The sequence below is a fragment of the Caretta caretta genome, chromosome 4, assembly GCF_965140235.1.
Source record: "Caretta caretta isolate rCarCar2 chromosome 4, rCarCar1.hap1, whole genome shotgun sequence".
Taxonomy (NCBI): Eukaryota; Metazoa; Chordata; order Testudines; family Cheloniidae; genus Caretta; species Caretta caretta.
Window position 1 is genome coordinate 130,349,756 of NC_134209.1, and position 22,849 is coordinate 130,372,604.

At 38.7% G+C, this 22,849-nt stretch overlaps 1 protein-coding gene across 4 annotated transcripts in view; it reads right to left on the reverse strand.

The window, feature by feature from the left end:
* AFAP1 (actin filament associated protein 1) overlaps positions 1-22,849 on the reverse strand; it is a 160,637-nt gene that overhangs the window by 78,359 nt on the left and 59,429 nt on the right. For all 4 annotated transcript variants that reach the window (XM_048848958.2, XM_048848955.2, XM_048848959.2 and 1 more), the window contains 2 exons: positions 15,095-15,223; positions 11,701-11,807 (listed from right to left, as the gene is read on the reverse strand). In XM_048848958.2, the coding sequence (XP_048704915.2) occupies positions 11,701-11,807; positions 15,095-15,223 (236 nt within the window). The remainder of the gene's footprint in view (positions 1-11,700; positions 11,808-15,094; positions 15,224-22,849) is intronic.

The following is a 22,849-nucleotide window of genomic DNA, read 5'->3' on the forward strand; positions in this document are numbered from 1 at the left end:
AACTGTGGAACAGGACACAGAGTACCTTCAAATCTCAGATGAGAGGCTTCAGGCATTCCAACAAAGCACCAAACAGCATTGGGTACTACATGCAGTTTAAAAAAAATGCAAGATCATACTGCAGGGTTGGCCACATTGCAAGGAGCAAATGCCACAGGAGTTTACCCACTACAACCAGGTGAATCGTCAGCTGTACATGCAGGACAGGATTTTGTTTAAAGGAGACAAAGCAGTAATTCCAGCAGAGTTAAGAGCTGACATAATGAGATGGATACACACTTCACACACAGCGGCTTATATGAAATGAAACAGGGAAAGTGTCTAATGGCCAACAGAGAGTGTCTAATGAATGCCCAACAGAGAGTGTATATGCAACCGTGTGAGGTGTGCAAAGAGTATGGGGACTAACAACAGATGGAGACTCTATAGCTTCATGAAATCCCACCCAACCCTGGGGAAAGACTGGCACAGACCCGTTCACTTTTAATGACAGGAACCACATGGTTACAGTAGACTACTTCTCCAATTTCTGAGAAGTGATCTCTCTAGAGGACACTCAGGCAAGGACTGTGATTAGGAAGTTGCATTTTGCAAGGTATGGCATACTTGGCATGCTATGCTCAGACAGTGACAGTACACTGCACCAGAATTAAAACAAACAATTCAGCGCCAAATGGGAATTTGAGCACAAGGTATCTTCCTCTAGATACCCAAAAAGGAATAAGAAGACAGAGTTGGCAGTAAAGACAGCCAAGAGACTGATGGTAAAGGCAAAACACATAGGAAGGGGGGATCCCTACCTCACAATGTTGGGTAATCGCAATACATGCTCCCCAGGGATCAGATTGTAGCCCAGTACAGAATTTGAGATATTTATTAAATAAAATTTGTACAGTACACACCACTTAAATGATAAAAGGCAGGCACTCCATGGCACAGTGACAGAAGAAATGTGGAATTAATTTACCTCAGAGATTCAAAAGTAAAAAGAATGAAAACATTAAATTTCTGTTTTATTTAGGATTAATAATGAAAGATTAATACATATCCACTTGGAGGTGTCACTTAGACAACTGGAAATATACAGATGAAGAACCCAAAAAATAAAGAAAAGGCAGAACGAATTTGTATATAAAATCAATAAGAATTAGTCTATGTACCAAAAAGGTGCAGGTGTAGAGAGAAGAGCGATAGTCCTTAATCAGAATTCTGGCAAATACCTCGATATAAATCCCAGGAAGATGGATTTAAATTATAGTCTCTGTGAAAGTACCAGTCAGACGTGATTACTGATTTTTTATTCTAACTGTGCTAGGCACTTTCCTCCTGAAGGAGCTTACAAGGTATTTATGCAGATGGCATGATGAGGGGTTAAGACAAGAAACAGCAGACACAGGGAGAAGAAGAGAGAATGGACAGGGCAATGCCAATTAAATTATGCCATTATTCTGTGAAGGTTTGTCCACAGCATGATATAGTGAAGAGTTTTCTTTTAAAAAATGAAACAAAACAGGAGGAGAATTTGGGTAGGATTTTCACAAGTGGGCAGCATTATCCTAACTCTGCCCCCATTGAAAGCAACAGGAGTTATATCATTGACTTCAGTGGGAGCAGAGTTAGGCCAATGATGAGTGCTTTGGAAAATTTCACCTTTAAGTTTAAGCAAGTTTAAAAGAGGAAACCAGCTCAGGAATGGCATCGCATGGATAGGGAAGACATGACAATAAGAAACTAGCAACAGAAGGTATGTCATTCCATGGATAGGGATGACATAGCAATAAGAAACTGGTAACATGATGAGACCTGATCACAGCAAATGAGAGTACAAGCTGTTGATCGCAACCAAGGGAACGTGTACCCCTGGGGGTACTCAGAGGTCTTCAATGGAGTACGTCAACTCATCTAGATATTTGCCTAGTTTTACAACAGGCTACATGAAAAGCGCTAGCGAAGTCAGTACAAACTAAAATTTCATACAGACAATGACTTATTTATACTGCTGTACATACTATATCAGTGTTTCTCAACCCAGGGGTCACAATTTATTTTATAATTATATGGTAAAAATGAGAAAGTAAGCATTTTTCAGTAAAAGGGTGCTGTGACACTTTTGTATTTTTTGGTCTAATTTTGTAAGCAAGTAGTTTTTAAATGAGGTGAAACTTGGGGGTACGCAAGACAAATCAGCCTCCTGAAAGGGGTACAGCAGTCTGAAAAGGTTGAGAGCCATTGCTCTAGAAAAGCAATAGCAGCAACAAACAAAATAACACTCTTATAGTCCAGTGGGTCGAAGTTCACCAGCAGATCTAATACAATTAGAAGAGATGACATTCTGCTTCATTTAGACAGACAGTTAGGTCACTATATATGCCTTTAGTAGAGCAATTTGAGTCAACTGTAAACCCTAACTGTAATGGATTGAGCAAATGGCTGAACTGTAGTAAAAGCCAATCCAAGACTGTATGCCCTTGCAGGCTGGAGAAGAAGAAAGCTTTGAAATAGGATTCAATTTATGTTATTCTTCATAAAAGGGTGTCATAAAAGTCTCAGAATTAGATCACTTAATCAAAGACATTCCTATGATGCTATATACAAATGTGAAATAAAGAATAATAAATAAAATAAAATAAAACAAAATAATAATAATACCCAAGACCAATTCAAGTATCAGGGAAAACATAGGAATGGCAAAGGAAACAGAATTCTGAAGGACAACATAGCCAGAAGAAAGGACAGAAACTGTAGGCATCCAAAGTCTGAAGTTTTTAGCTTCATTTACTTATGCAAATGCCTCCCCAGATGATCTCTGGACCCAGACCCACAGAACCAGTTACACATGCACATTTAACAAAGACATGGCTAGAAGGGGAAAAAAATTTTCAAAGAACCAGCCAATCATCTTCAGTTGAGGAAGGCTGTCCTCTAGTCACTGGAACATACACAGGTTTGGGTTCCTTCCAGAGTCTTCACTGTAATTGGATACTCAAGATTAGCTGCAAGAATACCAATAGATGCAAGAATCAGCCTTTTCCATGTCTACGTGGTCACGATGCTGCACCCCATGCTGACAAATGTTACCCTGGTCATGGCGACCCACGGAATTACCACCTCCAATCTTGAGCACTGCAACATACAGTGAGGTCAGTGGCAGACTCAGGGACAGAATCTAGCTCTGACTCCCAGCCCTGTGCTTTAAACACAAGACCACCCTGCCTCAGCATTTGAGCAGCTAGCTGTTGTTATAACGTATGTATAAGTCTGAGTTATATTGTCAACTGTTTGGAGCAGGGACATCGTCATTTACATGGCTGCAAAGTGTTTGCACTTTGTAAACAATAACTCTTTAACATTTTCCTCTGAGTCCCACACATGTTTTGTAGAAACTCATAATCTGGACGTCAGCCTTCTACATTTAACTTATTTTAACTTCAATATTTGCGAAAAAGATTTTATAAAAAATCATACCAGTTGTAGGCTAGAAACAGTCTTTTAAATATTACCATTTATGAACTAATAATCTGATTTGAAACCAACAATTGAATGCAGATCTGTATTTATTGGAATATATATATTCAATTTACTCGGGCTCTGTCATCTTAACATTCAACAACAATATTCAAATTCCTCTACATCCCCCAATGGCTGGAAGGTACCTCATGGACCAGACAAAGAAAGGTAGCTGGGACCAGCCATGAAACAACTGCTTACAGACTACAGTGAAGCACTGCAAATTCTCTTAAAGAAGCAAGCATGCAAAATATACCTGATTAAAGAGGGGTGGTATTTCCTGCATTTTGAAGAGAACCTCTTGACATCTCTGTATCTAGAACCTTACTGAATGGGGGGCTACCTGGATAACAACTCCCAACAGCATGGCTACAAGACAAAACCTACCCTTTCATTAAATACTAGCAATGTACATGACACTGTACAGACACAGAATATGCTGAGGTCCCTCCAGTGGACTTTGGTCTTATATAGGCATAGATAAAACCAGGGGTGGAGATGAAGTGGTCTTGTAATCTTGCATAAGGCATCATTGACATGCATCCCAGAAGAAATGCATTTTGGAGACATTTGAAGGAGAAGAGGAAAGTTGGTTGGTGCATAAAAAGAGGAAGACAGACACTACTTAGCCACTTTCATAGCCTCCTGGCAGAGGGAAATCTGAAATACTTGGGGAAAGAACTGGTGCCAGCCTGAAGCATACAAGACTGTTGATAAAGGAGCTCAAGCCAAGAAGCAAAGTCCCTAGCTAGGTTCAGTTCGAGGTGGTGGTGGGGCGAAGAAAAGACAGGTCTGGAACATTTCTTGTGCTTGCTTGGAAAGAAATCTGGAGTGAGGTCAGAGCTATTAAGAAAGGGAGCTGTAGAGCAAGGAGCTATCAGGGCTTCCAAGAGAACAGCGTACAATTTGCCACATGGAAACTCAAATCAAGAAGAATGGGTCATACTCTCATTGTAAATGAGGAAGTAAAACATAGTGACAGTTGCAGAGTGATCAGTAAAAGCAAGCATATTTCCAGATCACATATCAGCACTACTGCACACAAGTCAGAGACAGAAAAGTGAAGAAAGAGAGCCAAATTGGATTGTGGGGGTCTAATGCTGAACATGTGTTACTTCTACATTCATCTGAAAATGTAAATATGCTATTAATCGAAGTTAGCCTCATCATAGGGAAGCAATAGGTTTAATATCGTAGTTTGGGGGGGGAAATCAGAATTTTTAATAAAATTCTTTTCTAGTGTCTTTTGAGAATATTTTAAAGTATTCTTTTTAATACACTATGGTAATATAAAGAAATAATTTGGAAACAGTATTTTTATATTGTGGTGTGAGGAGGGGAAACCCAGACACAAGGATCACTAATGTTACCTTCGCTACTAAAAACAGATTTAATCTAGTCATTTGTCTTTGTAATATGTCGTTCTGTATTTGTGAGCTGTAGCTCACGAAAGCTTATGCTCAAATAAATTGGTTAGTCTCTAAGGTGTTACAAGTACTGCTTTTCTTTTTGCGAATACAGACTAACACGACTGTTACTCCGAAAAAAGACACGTTAGTAAATGTACAAACAGTATTAGAGTCACAGAGTCTAAGGCCAGAAGGAGCCACCAAACACCTCGTCCTACTGACTGTATATCACAGGCCACCAACACCACCCAGTACCTGAACACTAAACCCAACAACCAAAATTAGATCTTCCTGTATAATATTTGGACCTCCTCTGCATTGACAATAACTCCCAACTTTGTATTATTACCAAATTTCATTAGCAAATCCTTTGTGCTAAAGCCATTAACAAAAATATTGAATAAGATTGGTCGGAAGACTAACCTTTGAGGAATTTCACTAGTAACCTCCTTCTAGTCCGATAATCCACCTTTCAGCACAACCCATTGCCTTCTTCCCTTTAGCCAGTTCCTTATTCATCTTACAGCTCTTTTAATGAGCCCCATCTCCCCTAATTTCACTAATCATTTCCCTTGTGCTACTGTGCAAATGCTTTAAGTATATCAGATCTACTGCACTTCCCTTTTCTAAAAAATCAGTTATTTTCTCAAAGAAGGAAATCAGGTTAGTCTGGCATTATCTACCTTTGGTAAACACATGTTGCATTATATCCCCTTTACCATTTACTTCCATTAATTTAATTATTCTTTCCTTCATGAACCACTAGCGTGTCTTTGGCTGTAGCCTTAAAAGTAATAAGCTGCCAACAGAATCTACAGTACTAAAAATCTAGCATTATTGTTAATTATGGAAGATGCTATTCAAGGTCCTTTTAAATTGAAATCATTAGTCAGCTTTTAACCATACTCAAATGGCTTTAATCAATTAACTTTTATTGAATTTACACAATTTGACCTTTTAATACAAGGAAGGAAAAAAGCTAATTTCCAACATTTTTCTGAAAGGAAAAAATATGTAACAATGTCGTAGAACTCTATTTTTATAAGGGAGACCAGACAGTAATGAGTAATATTGAACCCTAGAAGAAGTCTTGATATAAAATAAAGAGACACAATTTCCTCTTTAGTATTCAAGAAGTGTATTTTTCTTATATCGTAATCCTATCTGTGTGTTCCAAAGAGAACCCAGAGAGTTGGCATACTTCGTGTTTACAGAGTGATTCATGTAATTTGCAACATCTCACTTTAAAAAATCCTTTTGATTTCACTACGGATTTTCTTCTCCTAGGGCACCATCTCCTTTTTGGCATTTTCTAATAAAAGTCTGTGAGTATACCTGACAGAGAGCAAGATAAAAGGAGGCTGTCAAACTGATTCCCAACAATAGGAAGCCCATTTATATGGAACACTCCTACAGAGTAAGTATGTATGTACGTGGGGAAGTGTAGGGCGTAGAATTGACCTACTCTTTTGATTTATGCCTATAGGGAGTCTAGCACATTGCTGGACACTTGTTGTGGTTAAATAGTTAGGCTGTCAGTGTTCCAGGAAAAACAAAAATATGCATGCACTGTGGAAATAATGCAAAATAACTGTGTGCGCTGTTGGATTTTTTTCTTTTTTTTTTTTATTGCACAGAGCATTATCTCTGAAATCACTGACAGCCAGATGAACTATGACAACTGTGACAAAGTTCCTCCTCTACCTTGGTGGGTCTTGTGCTTATTGGCAGATTTGCTCGCCTTGGAGCTTCACGGCAGCCCTTGGTTTGGCCGTTTTTGTGAACCCACAGCCCAGGTCAACTCCTCCTGTGTCTGACCAGGAGTTGGGAGGATTTGGGGGGAACCCGGGCCCACCCTCTACTCTGCGTTCCAGCCCAGGGCCCTGTGGAATGCAGCTGTCTAGAGTGCCTCCTGGAACAGCTGTGCGACAGCTACAACTCCCTGGGCTACTTCCCCATGGCCTCCTCCCAACACCTTCTTTATTCTCACCATAGGACCTTCCTCCTGGTGTCTGATAATGCTTGTACTCCTCAGTCCTCCAACAGTATGCCTTCTCACTCCCAGCTCCTAGTGCCTCTTGCTCCCAGCTCCTCACACGCACACCACAAACTGAAGTGAGCTCCTTTTTAAACCCAGGTACCCTGATTAGCCTGCCTTAATTGATTCTAGCAGCTTCTTGATTGGCTGCAGGAGTTCTAATCAGCCTGTCTGTCTTAATTGTTTCCAATTATTGTTTCCAGTTTCCTGATTGTTCTGGAACCTTCCCTGTTACCTTACCCAGGGAAAAGGGACCTACTTAACCTGGGGCTAATATATCTGCCTTCTATCACTCTCCTGTAGCCATCTGGCCCGACCCTGTCACACAACCTAATGCATGGAAGTTATGTGTTCTGTCATGCTGTGGATAATTTATGCTAGTCTTCCTTAGGAATATCTGAACAGCAGGACCTACAGGATATTATGTCATTGCTTCACTGGAAAGTTATTTTTAAAGCTGCTTGATGATGCCACAGTAGTGGGATCCTAGGTGATAAACCAGCAGCAGTTGAGCAGGACATGGAGCATCTTCTCCTTTGTTACTCCAAACCCATGAGCAAGGACCATTGTTTGCAGTGTCACAGCAACAGCATCTTCTACAAGAGAAATAGTACAAATTTAACGATAGGGAAAATGTACACCCAGACATACTCAAGTACTCAGGCTAGAAAGGAGGGTTACTTACCTTTTAATAATGAGAGTTCTTCAAGACGTGTGGTCACTATAGGTGCGCTTGCACACCATGCACCCAAGACTGGCAGATTCTTTATTAGCAATGCCCGTTAATCTATGCCTGCATCCTTTGCCTTCTTGAGCTCTGAACTGAGGGCATAAGGGTTAGCACAGACCAACTGGATATTCAGTTCCTACTCTACCTTGAATAAAGGGAGGATCCAAGCAGAGGGGGAAAAAAGGCAGGTTGTGAATACCCTTAGGAACGACATCTTGAAGAACTCCCAGTTACTGTAAGGTAAGTAACTGTACTCTCTTCTTTGAGTGCCAGTTCCTATGGGTATTCACCGTCAATGACTCACAAGCAGTACTCACTGATGAGGAAGGGGATGCAAGGACCCATGCTGAACCATAGATTGAAGCACTGTGGTGCCAAAGTATGCATCAAGTAAAGAAGCCCGGTTCAAGGCATAGTGTCTGGTAAAGGTGTGCAATGAGCTCCATGTTGCCACTCTATAGATTTCCTCTAGAGGCATACTTTGGTGACAAAATACTGAGACAGTGTGTGCTCTAGTAGAGTGGGTCCTTAAACGCTGAGGAGAAGAGTCTTCCATCTGTTCATAGTTGGATACAAGATCCATTTGAAAAGTATTTGAGATTAAATTGCTTCCTTTTCATCTGCTCAGTGAATGAGATGAACAATCTCAGGGATTTTCTGGAGGGCTTAGTCCTCTACAGGTAGAAAGTCAGAGTTCCATGAATGACCAGGGAATGTAGCTTCCTGTCCACTCTGGAAACGTGAGGTTCCTGATAGAACACTAGCACATGAACAGTCTGATTCAGGTGGAATTCAGAGGGAACCTTTGTGATGAACTTGGGAAATAACTTTAGGGTTACTTTGTCCTTATGAGATATGCCGTAAGAGCTGCAAATTTCCCTACTCTCCAAGTGGAAATGACTGCTTTAAGAAAGGCCATCATGGTTAGATGGAGAAGTGAGCAGGAAGCCAAGGGTTCAAGTGGCAAATTCGTAAGTGCTGCCAACACCAGGTTGAAATCCTAACTAGGAGTTGGTGCTGACACAGGAGGGAAGGTTCTGAATAAAGCCTTTTAGAAATCTCATGATTATAGGGTATCAAGAAGCTATCAATAGACTGTATGAAGCCAAGCTTAGAGGCAACTATGGTGGAGCCTTGAGAAGGGTTCTACATATGTGCAGGCAACCATGAGGCCTAGAAGAACTAGGCAGGAACAGGTTGTCCTCTGGGCTTATTTGGAGTCAGACAATTACGTTCCTTAACACAAGGAACCTATCTTGAGGTAAACTGGCTTTGGCGGTTGTCCACTCCAGCTTCGCTCCACCAAATTCTATAACCTGTGTTGGGATTAAAGTGGACTTTTCTAAGTTTACTCAAAGTCCTAAGGATTGTAGGACTCTTAGGAGGGAGTGTGCCAATGACTGGATTTCCTGGGATGAATGACCCGTAAGCAGCCAATTGTTGAGGTAAAGTAACATCAAGTCTGCCCTGATGACGACAGTGCGCTGCTACCATGGCAAGCGCCTTCATGAACACTCCTGGGACCACTGAGTAAGCCGAAAAGAAGGACTCTGTATTGGTAATGTTCTAGGCTCACTGTAAAGCACAGAAATGTCCTGTAGGCTAGGTGGATGTCTATATGAAAAGAGGTATCCTTCAAACTGAAAGCTGCAAACCAGTCATCGTCATTGAGGAAGGGGATTATAGAGACCAGAGTTGTCATCCGGAATCTCAAATAATGTACGAAGATATTCAATTCTCTGAAATCTAAAATGGGCATCCATCTGCCCTGTTGTTGGGAAATGAGAAAATATCTCAAATAGAAACCCTTTCCCTAGGACTCTATGGCTCCTAGTCAAAGAAGGAAGCCCAATTCCTGTTTGAGAAAACTCTCATGAGAGGGGATCCCTGAAGAGGGATTGGAAAGGGGGATTGGACGAAGGGATTGACAGGAGCTCCTTTTTACCATAGTAAAGGGGTGGAGAAAGCAAAGTAATAAAAACATACAGTAAAATAACAGCGTAACGGGGAAATGTTTGTGTGAGAAAATAAACAGCCAAAGCTGTTTGCCATGCACAATGTGTTTGCAAAGCTCTATCTTCTAACTTCTTTCATCATATCATTTTGATCTGTTGGAAACATAGGAGCTTCAGTTAGGATGCCGCGGGCTCATGGGACAGCACTGGAGGTGGGTCCCTCTCACCACCATTCTTTCTCTCTTTCCCCTAGCCAAGCATGCTAGGAAGTACGAAGTTAAGAAAAGACCAGGCATACAAAACACTATAATTTTGCAATATTCCTCGATCCTTAATTGAAGGTCTCTGATTCCACAGACTCACTTGGCACTCAGAAGAATCCCTTTCTCGTTGCAGTGGGAATCAGTCCTGTTTAGAACTTTCAGTCACAGGCCCCCTGGCTCTAAACTGGCTCAATTTCAAAGTCAATTTTCACAATATCTTCCAGCAATAATTATGTTACTTCAGAATTGAAAAGAATTTAACTGCTGCAGAAATTGTCGACATATTGGGCCCTATTTATAGCTCATCCCCCTGTACAGCTTTTTTAGTTTTAACTATATTTATACATTGGTATAAGAGAGACGAGAATCAGGCAAATTTCTTTGGAACCAACAGAAGAGCTTAGTTTGGCGGCAGTTTCTGCAGCCAATTTACTGAATGGAGCCTACATGCGTACTGGAAAATAAAGAATTAAGTTGGCTTGATTTTACGGGATTAGCACTTGAAGCACATCTTCAAAAATCTGCAGGTATGTGCATATATTTTTTTGTGATTTTCTTGTATCTCCTCAATAATTTCCACTGGATTTTATGTTATGCACTTCTTGTACGTTTTATTATCAAACACTATAACCATGGAATAGGTTCTCCAGATTCCAGTGCGTACTAACGTGCATTTTTGCATCCACTCAAATTTATTGCATAATAATTCTATATAGTTACCTGCAAAGAATATTAGCACACATTTTTGCTGAGTATTGCCAGATTTTATATATAAATTAGTTATATGGCTATCACTAGCATAAATATTTGTGGTTTAAGAACATCCACAGTTATACTAGACAGGATTTTTTAAAATTTTGTTTCAAGACATAAGCCAAAACACTGATTGCGGTTAGGAAGAAACTACTCCGATGATCAGGTTATTCCAAAACTGTCCACTATGGGGATTTCTGCACCTTCCTCTGAAGCATTTAATACTGTCCACCGTCTCAAGTTGAATAATGGAGAATAATGGCACACTGGTCTGATGCATTACATCACTGCCTTATAAAATGAGTAAAACAAAAATGTCAATCCGGTAATTTGAAAAGAGATTACAAAAACATCCTAAGGTCATCCAGTCTCTCTCGCACACCTTGGGAACACTGAATTCTGCATTGCAAGCTAAACATAGATACTTTATAAAAAGTACATCTCCTTAGTGGGGACTCATCTAATACCTTTCATTAGGAAGTTGATCAGGAATAAGTAAGAATCAGCACAATTTATCAATAATTAATCCTCTCTAATATCAGGGCTAAAGTTGTTGTCAAAACAGTCCAAAGCAATTCTTTGCAGAGTCACTGCTAGGAACCTACTTACATTATTTTCTTCTAAGCTATTGTCAAGTCAATAATAAACAATGACTAAAACTTGTTTATAATTAGGTTACTTTTCAGCAAAACAGCTGCTTCCAGCTGGACGATTTTCAATGGAGATCTCAGTCCAGCTCTCATATTTTCTATAAACATCACTAGAAACTTAAAATTTTACTCTTTCAGAGAATTTCCTGTTCTAGAAAGCGAACTACATTGGACAGCATTAAAGTCCTTTCTTCCCCTGCAAGCCGGTTTGATTTTTCAGACTCTGGGCCTCTATTTTGTTAATTATATATTGCAAAAAGAAAGGTATCATCATGCTGAGCTAGCCTGAGGAAAATGAGAGTAGCTTTCTTTTAATTATTTGTGTTAATGGTTATCACAATAATAGTAAGGAAATATTTTCTACGGGCTGAATGTACAGTTAAATTAACACATACCAGCCATTGCTGAGGTATCTCTGGTAGAGGCATCTGAGGTGGGGCAGGCAAACTAGGCAAACTATTGGAAACTTCTTGTTTCTGTACATGTTCTTTTATTTCAAAACCTGCAGGAAAAAAATGCATGACACATAAGACAGTAAACCAAAGTATTAAGATGGGACACTGCTCCACTATATCTATTTACTTATTCACACAATCTCTTAGTTCTCCATTTCAAAGAACTTCTGAAACATTTTTACCTGAACATTTGTTTTTAGCATCCAAAAATCTACCAACACAGAACAGAGGTTGTATTCATCACCTTCATAAATGGCAGAGGGTAGAGACCAACACAAGCTCCCAGAATGTGGATGTGTAGGACACAAATTTCCCTCTTGGCCTCATTCCCGTTCCCCGGATCATAATTGATTTCCAAAACCACAGCGATGAATGTCTTAGTGACTTAAAACACAACTTAATAGGATCGATGCTATAATTTAAGCTTCTAATAAAACAAAACAAACTCATGCTCACCCACCTAACTGTATATGAGAAAGCCAATCCAGTCTATTGAATACCAGATACAGAAAACTATTCAGGAAATAGTTCTAGATTAGTGGGAAAAAAATCAGAATTTAAGGGAGCTAAATCAGTGATTCTCAACGGGGGTACATCAACTCATGTAGACATTTGCCTAGTTTTACAACATGCTACATAAAAAGCACTAACGAAGTCAAGAGAAACTAAAATTTCATACGACTTGTTTACACTACTCTATATACTACACACTGAAGCGTAACTACAATATTTATATTCTAATCAATTTATTTTATAATCATATGGTAAAAATGAGAAAGTAAGCAATTTTTCAGTAATAGTGTGCCGTGACACTTTTGTATTTTTATGTCTGATTTTGTAAGCAAGCAGCTTTTAAGGGCAGTGAAACTTGGGGGTATTCCAGACAAATCAGACTCCTGAAAGGGGTACAGTAGTCTGGAAAGGTTGAGAGCCACTGATCTAAATAGCCAGAGTTTGAACAATTCACTAGACACCTAATAACTGCTGTTTACAAAAGGAAGATATAGAAACTGGGGATGTACCAGTGGAGTAGAGGTTTCCCTCAGCCATCATTTACTAGACTAGAAAGTGTCAACAAAAACTATTTGAACAGAGTTACACAAAAGTTCTGTCCTCTAAATATTTTTTGCATAACTCTCAATTTTTGTTATGAGGAACAATGGTTTCCAAAAGGTCTAACAAACAACAGGGTTTCATTAGTGCAACTGCCTCTGGAAAAACTCAGAAGAGAACTTGGAAGTGAAAGGGAGGTTAAGTGTAAAAGCTGTGTCTTGAGGCTCCTACCAGTCACTCCTGCCCGACAGTCATCAAGGAAGAACAACAACTCAGTAAAATAAATTTGAATCCCAGTCACACTCTTTTCATAGGAATGTAGTATAGTTTATCCAAAAAATCAGCTTGGGAGACTAGGTGTCAAGGTTCCTTCCCCACTCTGAACTCTAGGGTACAGATGAGGGGACCTGCATGAAAAACCCCCTATGCTTATTTTTACCAGCTTAGGTTAAAACTTCCCCAAGGTACAAATTATTTTACCTTTTGTCCCTGGACCTTATTGCTGCCACCACCAAGATTGCTATAATATGAAATACATGGCAGAATGCAGGTAGAACAGAGCAGGAGACATATACTATTCTCCCCCAAGGAGACTTCATTTTTTAAACTGTAGTTCTCCAGTACTACAAAAAGATAGTCCCAAAGAATCTTAACTAACATCTTTTCTGCATCTAATGCTAGAAAGCCATTTTTATTCATTTCTTTAATATGATGAATAAATATTATTAAATATTATAAATTGTGGCTTTCCCTGGAATGAAGCCAGGTATTTGGTTTCCTAAGCATTTTGCTAACTAACCAGACTGGTTAGTTATACTGGCCAGTATGATCTACTACAGTCTTCTGGATTTTTATCTTTTTTCAGGGGTATGGTTATACTGGCTTCCAGACAAGAATTAGGCTATTTTCTTTGTTCAAGGGAGTCACTGAACATTTGAAGTATTCAAGGCACCAGAAGCTTCTGTAAAGCTTTATACACCTCATGCTGACTGTGTCCAGCCCATGACATCCGCCATTTGGAAAGTCCTTTGTAGCATTTCTAATTTCAACTGCTGGTATCTCACGTCAAATTTGACTTTTTTATTTTAGCAATCTGCAGATATTTTTTGGTTTTCCAAAATTGTATGTTGTAAAAGAGATCCTGAAGATGGCAAAAAAAAATTTTTTGGTAGCACTTAAAATGTGTCTGTTATCTCTTTTTGATCAGTTGCTTTATTTTTCTTCTATTCCATTTGCAAGTATAACAATTGGGACTATAGTTGAATGACATATTTTGAAAGCTTACACATGTGATTAAAGAGTGCGTTTTTACCTATATTGTACAACAACTGACATACGTAGGTTCCTTTACAGTGGGGAATGAAATGTATGTCACACTTTTACTATATTCAACAATTTTGAAAAGCTCCTCATCAACTTACTACTTTGATTCATGAATATAAGTTTTTACAAATATCAAAGGGCAAAGTTAAGGTCATGGGGTATTTTAAATAGAATAGGGTGACACGAAAGTGAGGAAATTATTGGAGAACGCTAACTCTAAAAATTCTTCTCTCCTCTTCCTCTCCCCCACAAAAAAACTTCCCAGAGAACAAAATTTCCCTGGGGAGAGTGTGGCATGCGAGGGTACATGGGGCAGCAGGCATTCAGGCCCGGATGTTGAAACCTGGTGAATGGGGAGGGTCTCAGAGCCCAGACTCCAGGCTGAGCATTTACACTGCTATTTTTAGCCCCACAAGGCCAAGTCAATTGACGCAGGCTCTGAGACTTGCTGCTGCAGATCTTTTCTTTCTGTGCAGACATACCCTGAAGTCTCAGAGACTGGCTTCTTTTTATGAAAGTTAGGGAGGAAGGGGTTTGGAGAGAAAACAAAATTAGCATACAGAGCAACTGCCAATGCTCCATAATATAATGCTATTTTTCAGTCAATACCACCAATTGCAAATGCATTCACAATCTAAATAAAGTAACTGCTTAATTCACAGATCAGAAAAACACTGTGGTTGGCAGATTATCTGCAGTACGATAAATTACTTTGCGGCTAAATTGTGTTAACATTCATGTAGTGGAAGACACATGTAATATTAGTTCCAAGCCCTTTGTTACAATTAACAATAAAAGGTAACAAAGGAAAGCACTCAGAAGCCTATATTTATTTTTTGCCTGGTTGTATGTCTTTTTGCTTTGTTTCAATTTGGCTTTCAGGGGAAAAGAGAAAAACTTTGAGCATAAACTAATTCTTCCCATTCTGCAAGGAACAAAATAAGTCTCTGACACTGACCTTTTGATGACTGTATCCTCAGGAGAATGTTAGTTATTACTGCTTTTTTCTCCCTGACAGTGGATGTTAGATATTCATGGTCCAAAAGTTCAAGAAACAGACGCAATTCAACTATTAATTCTTCCATGGCTGAAAAAAAACAACAAGAATTAACTTTTCTAAACATGTAAACTTGATTTAAACAGGCCTGTGAATTCTCTTATTTAAAAACAGATGGCTATTTCTTGTCAATTTTATTTTAACCTGTACTCTCCCCCTCCCCCAAAATATACACCAAAGATATGTCTACACTACACAGACTATACAAGCACAACTGTGTCATCATAGCTATGCCAGCATAACTATATAGTCTACATGTGGTCCTCCACACTGATGGAAGGGGATTTTCCATCAGTGCAGGAGCACCACCTTCACGAGTGACAGTAGCTACACTGACAAAAGCATTCTTCCTTTGACATAGCTGCGTCTACACTGTCAACCCATCTGCCTGTCAACCTAACTTTCAATGTAGACCAGGCCTAAATCTAGCTGGGAACATATTGCATGAATTAGCCACAGTGTCACCCATCCCACCATTAGTCTCTGGTGAACCACCCTGCTCACCCTTCCTCATAAATGTCAGAACGGAACCTGGCCGGATTTTTTTAAAAAACACTTTTTTTTTTCTTTTTAGTGTAATTTAAAATGGAAAAGGTTTTGACAAAAATTTCTAAATGCATTGGATGATGACCTAGCTCCTAGCACAGGCTGTTCATTTTAAGAAGACTTTCACTACAGATTTGACAAAATGCAAAGAAGGTACCGATGTGACATTTCTAAAGACAGCTACAGCACTCGACCCAAAGTTTAAGGATCTGAAGTGCCTTCCAAAATCTGAGAGGAACAAGGTGTGGAACATGCTTTCCGAAGTCTTAAAAGAACAAACACTCCAATGCAGAAACTACAGAACCCGAACCACCAAAAAAGAAAATCAACCTTCTGCTGGTGGTGAAAATGAACATGCATCGTTCCGCACTGCATTGAGTCGTTATAGAGCAGAACCCGTCATCAGCATGGAATGGTGGCCGAAGCATGAAGAGACATATGAATCTTTATCGTATCTTGTGACGCTAGCTACAACAGTGCCATGCGAACATCTGTTCTTACTTTCAGGTGACATTATAAACAAGAAGCGGGCAGCATTATCTTCTGCTAATGTAAACATACCTGAGCGATTGGCTGAACAGGAAGTAGGACTGAGTGAATTTGTAGGCTCTATAGTTTTATGTTGTTTTATTTTTGAATGCAGTTATTTTTTTCATAATTCTACATTTATAAGTTCAACTTTTATGATAAACAGATTGCACTATAGTACTTGTATTAGGTGAATTGAAAAATACTATTTCTTGTTTTTTTACAGTGCAAATATTTGTAATAAAAAATATGAAGTGAGCAACGTACACTTTGTATTCAGCGTTGTAATTGAAATCAATATATTTGAAAATGTAGAAAAGATCCAAAAATATTTAAACAAACAGCATTCTATTATCGTTTAACAGCACAATTAATCACGCGACTAATTGTGATTAGTTTTTTAATTGTGTGATTAATCGCAATTAATTTTTAATCGCTTGGCAGCCCTACTGATTTTACAATAAATAATACAAAAAGCTGTATAAGATTTTAAAAGCAACAACAACAGAATAATTTGCTAGATTTTAAAAATCGTTATAAATATTTCAAACACAATGTTTCTGAAATTTCTTCTCATACTATCCTGCCAGGATCTGAATTTAGAGGTCTGTTTTTCTTCTGCAGAAGCTGATGGCATCATAAATACTTAAGAAAATCTATGGAATGTAGCTCCCTACTCTCCTTTAAATTTATGCAGTGCCATCAAATCTTGAAGAAGAAACTCCATGTTTATTGAGTAGAGAATGGATGTCTCATCAATTAGAGTGATAGGTCCCTAATGTGCTCTTACACTTGTCATGCACAAATCCAAAATAATGACACCTCAGAAGGGTTTCCAACTTTGGGATTCAAAGTTTTTGAATTTTTCAAATGACAGCACATAAAACCTACACTCAGATGCCAGAAAAGGAAGACAGCAAGGTAAAAATCATCAGGGAACGACAATTACATAGTGCTACAATTTTTGTTCCAAATCAAAACTAAAATCAACTGGAACTGAAACAAAATAATGATGCAGTTATCCCAGATCTACATTTATGGGCACTATTCTAGAAACATTGTTTAAAAATAATTTGAAGTTTTCATTGCAAATTGATTTTAAAATTCGTAGGAACAGTGCCATATAGTGTACATAGTCTCCCAAGTTTTCTTAAACCAGAAGCAAAAAGACAAGAATGAGCTGATTACAATCATGTTCAGATTGTTTTTCTTCACTCAGAGCGTAGATGTCAATGGGAGCTAAGGTACAAATAAAGCTTGCCGAAAACTGGTCTGGTGGTTTTAAAAAGGTTATGGATGTTTAATAATAGATTAAATTTATATTTAGTTTCCAAACTAGAAAAGCTTTGGAACATTAGGCTGGCTCAAAATTTGTGTCCTTTCAAACTACTGAGCTATTTCAAAAGCTCATTATCTCAGACTCTGGATTGTCTAATTTTAAACATTTATATTTAATTTCCCAAACTGATTTTACTCAAATGTGGTTGCCTTGTACATCTGATTAAGACCAGTCTTCAGGTCAAATATGAAAACTATGTATTGTAATTTAGTGTATTTACATTCATATGAAGTTCCAATTTGTGTATTATCTAATTAAGGTCATACAGAGAGGCCATATTTTAAGACATAACACAAAGACACATATTTTAAGGAATAAGAGTTGATGCTGAGTTTTCAACCTTACAGCTGCGTTTACTGACTTTTCAGACCTTGGACTTCAAGGCCATAACCTTGTCTTAATACTAGTTTTTACATGAAATACATTAAATTAAAATAAAATATATACACACTCCCATAATGGTTAAAATATTTTACACACAGAAAGATGTTTAAGGATGTGATACAAACTACAGGATAAGTATAAACAAAAATGCTCCCCAGCCCCCACACTACTTGGAATCACTTTAAAACATGAACATTTTCCACTCCAAAATTCAAGACTCCATTTCCTGTGAGCAGGTACGACACCTGGCAGACTTAGGGTTAGAGGCCCAAGACTAATGCTGTTAAAAATATACAAAAGTATGACGAAAAACAAATCCATGTCTTTCAGATGACCACATTTTTGGTTTTAGACAGTTTTTTTAGGTCTAGCACTTGCAAAAACCTGAAACACACAGAAAACAAACTATACCAATCCACCACCTGAATTTTCAAATCAGCATTTTATCCTAAAGAAAGGAGCACAGAGAAGCTGCCTGCAAGAACTAGTTTATCAGCATGACCAGGGTATGAATTAATGTCTGCTACCATGGAACTAAGCCCATTTCTACTGAAATGAGCTCATCATCGTAACCATTAAGCTGTGTCAGCTTCTAATCTACCCATGAGAGTGTTTTAAAAAAAAAAAAATGGGGGGGATGGGGAATCTATGAGGAAAGCATGAGGCTGAGCCTGTGTTTTATATAATCTGTTGTACACCCATTACAACTGCCAGATGGTGGAATAAGTTCCTTTCACGGCTCCTTCCTGACCATAAATGGCAACGGCCCCCTACAGAAACACATGATTTCTGGAAGCAGGCAGTAATAGCAGATTCCACATTAGGAACAATTCTTACTTTTCCTAACACACAACTGGGAGAAATCTACAGTAACTGAAAACTGTGTCATGATCCTACTAGCAGGACAATAACCTGTTCACAATAGCTAGGCAAATGGACATTGTTTCCCTATTTGCCTCCATCTTTTCAAGAGACCTCTAGAGACCCTTTAAAATGCTCTTCTTTGATTTAGCTAGAGAGACTTCAGCACCTTTTAAATATGTCACTAATGTGATCTCTTCCTCTAAATAGTGTAAATAATGGAGGTGGAATAAATGAAAGAGGAGGCTGCTTCCTCCTGAGCATTGTCTAAAAGACTTAAGAATGTTCCTAATGGAACGTCTACACTGCAATAAAAAACCCGCGGCATGGCCGCAGCTGGCTCTGGTCAGTTGATTCGGGCTTGTGAGGCTCGAGCTATGGGGTAAAAATTGCAGTGTAGACGTTCAGGTTCAGGGTGAGTGTAGTGGATGTTGTACTTATGAAGTAAGCAGATTCTCTGGGTCCAAACCCTGAATTTTCACAGGGGCCAGAGGACAAAAGGTGGAAAAAAGGCATCAGCTCTATGGGATGGTGATGTTTATTATTATTTGTATTATGGCAGCATTAAAAGGCTCCAAGAGAGATTGTGACTCCACTTTACAAACACATAATAAGAGACAGTCCTTGCCCCAAAAGCTTACAATCTAAATATACAAGACAAATACAGGGGAGGGGTCTAAATTAGCTACTGCCATCCAAGAAAGAGACCTTGGAGTCATCCTGGATAGTTCTCTGAAAAAAAATCTGCTCAATGTGCAGCAGCAGTCAAAAAAAACTAACAAACGTTAGGAACCATTAGGAAAGGGATATATAATAAGGCAGAAAATATCATTATGCCACTATATGAATCCATTATACACTCACACCTGCATGCAGTTCTGGATGCCCCATCTCAACAAAGATATATTAGAATTGGAAAAAGTACAGAGAAGGGCAACAAAGATTATTAGGATTATGGAACAACTTCCACATGAAGAGAGAAGAAGAAGATTGGGACTGCACATCTTACAGAAGAGACAACTAAGGGGGGCGGGGGGAAGATATCATACACGTCTATAAAATCATGAATGGTGTGGAGGCAGTGAATAAGGAAGTGTTATTTAGTCCTTCTCATATTCAAAGAACCAGGTTCACCCAATGAAATTAAAAGGCAGCAGGTTTAAAACAAACAAAAGGAAGTTCTTCACACAACACAGAATCAAACTGTGAAACTTATTACCAGGCCAAAAATATAACTGCATTAAAAAAAGAATTAGATAAGTTCAGGGAAGATCGGTCCATCAATGGCTATTAGTATGGTTGCCAACTCCCCAGGATGGGCCTGGAGTTTCCAGGAATTAAAGATTAATCTTTAATTAAAGATGTCACGTCATGAAACTTCCAGGAATATGTCCAACCAAAATTGGCAACCTTTGCTATTAGCCAAGGTGGTCAGGGATGCAACCCCGTGCTCTGGGTATCCCTAAACTTCTGACTGCCAGAAGCTGAGACTAGAGGACAGGGGATGGATCTCTTGATAATTGCCCTGTTTTGTGTGCACCAGCCATTGTCAGAAGACCCAGTATTGGACTAGATGGACCACTGCTCTGACGCAGTATGGCCATTTTAATATTGTTATAACTATCCCGAGGATGAAGTGAAACACGGGTAAGATCCCTCAGCAGGGCACTTTATCCCCAGAATAATATAGGTGAGCCCAGCTAAAAAAAAAAATAGCAATGATCCTTTATTCCAAACCTGAAGCCACCCAGATTGTCACCAACTATCTTTCCAAGCACCATGAAGAACAGCAGAGACAAAAGACATAGCCACCAAACACTCCTCCTGCCTCATACATATTTATGGTAATCCTTAATGAGCACCATTACAGTTACAACCCACATGTATTCCTCCTTTTTTGTTTCTTCCACTTCAGTCTTCAAGGCACTGGCTTGTACAAACTTAGGTTTCCAAATAAATAATCTGAACTCCTACTGCTGCAGCATTAAGGCAATAAAACAAGAGGTGGGAAAGCAGATAAGGAATGTTTGGGCAAGAAACAAAGTAGCCAAAAATCCTGCTCACTCATCTACAGCTGTTTGACTGACAGACTCACTGGAGTGTAATCCATTATATAGGGCAGATGGATAAGGCTTTTTTTTCTTTTCTTTTCTTTTTTTAAGTACAGTTCAGTGTTTTATGCACTACCACAGATTTTAAAGAAAGTCTGCTTTTAAACAAGTTCATAGAATCAGAAAAATCAAAGAGCTTGTGATGAAGAATTAATATTATAATCAATTATTTAACATAATATTAATTGTATAAATTAAGATAGTTGTAACAATGTGTTGCACAAATAAGAAATTTCAGTAACTAAGAACAGAAATGTAAAGCATAATCCACTTAAGTTTTTGAAGTTTTCCTCTAAAGATATATTTTTCAAGCAAAAAATGTTTTTTTTCCTCCCCAAAATATACTCTGAAAAGTACAGACATATGGATCTCACTCCACCTTGGAGTCCAAACTAAATAGAAAGCCCAGGCCATGCTTATTTTTCAGTGAATTTTGTTTCACTTTCCTTTCCAGATTCCACTATTCTTACCAATGAAGAAATTTGAGTTTCTTACATTGCAGCGTCTCCGTTTATTTTGGTTCACATCATCTTGTCACCATGACATTCCAAGTCTTGCTTCATAGCTCATACACTAACTCAACTCCTGTGTTGCGTCGAACCACAGAAGATAAGCAACTGTTACAGTACCAACAAACACGCTCAGGCAATGAAGTCTCATATGTTACAAAAGGTGGACAGAAATTATGTGATAGAAGACAAAAGCTCTGCCCCAGACTCCAGATCTCAGTAGCAGATGGTGGCCAGATACACAAAAAAAGACTCGAGGATATGGGTAATGCATGTTAAATAAAATAAATTAAAGCATACAATGCACCCATGAGCTCATATGGACCCTGCTTGAGGACTGCCTGCTTATCTGTTTTTAGGTCAGGATCTCTGTGTTACTCAAAGAGCAAAAATGTCAGAAAGCAAATTAACTAATTCAATTGAAACACAAACTAATGTAACGATGGAGGGAGACATACATAGAAGGCAACCACTGGATTTTTCAGTGTAATGTTTCTATTTTTGTACTAAGCAGTCTAATTCTTGTAACAGTACCTCAATCACCAGCAACTAACACTTAAAACCTCTTTTACATTCATAGGCATGTATATTTTAAATCGATTATCTTCCATGCAAACTAGGAATATTTTGTATTATGTGAATTTGACATTAAAGCTTCTCTGAGTATTTGTCTAGTCTGTTACTAATTTAAAAAGGGGAATCAGATGATAAAACCAGAATACGTGGGACCATATCCAAAAGTCCTTCCACTCACTTTTGACCAAGAAAGGTTGAAACAAAAAAACAAGTTAGGACTTCAGGGTCTGAACCACAGTTTCTATCAAGAACAGAAAAAGCCCTAGAAAATACACAGGGGAAAAAACTGAACTTGAAAGACTGATTAAACATATAGATCTTTTCCATCTCCAGTTTCCTACCTTCTCTGGTATTTGGCAAATCTTATGTTGCCTGGGCTGTCAAATATAGCTGTGAGTGTAACAGAAATTTAAAGCAGAGCCTTTGAAAAAGTACATAAATTCCCAAGAGGTTTCAACAAGTCCTCCAAAACAGCAAAGTCTCAAACTATATCAACATTGCACACTAAAGAATGTTATGAAGGTTGCAAAGTTAAGCATTCAAAAGTTTGGAAATTCCTGAATTTAAAGTTGCCTATGCAATCATAATTTGGCCCACTTGTACATTTGCATTATCATAGAATATCAGGGTTGGAAGGGACCTCAGGAGGTCACCTAGTCCAACCCCCTGCTCAAAGCAGGACCAATCCTCAATTTTTGCCCCAGATCCCTAAATGGCCCCCTCAGGGATTGAACTCACAACCCTGGGTTTAGCAGGCCAATGCTCAAACCGCTGAGCTATCCCTCCTGGTATAGTCTTTAAT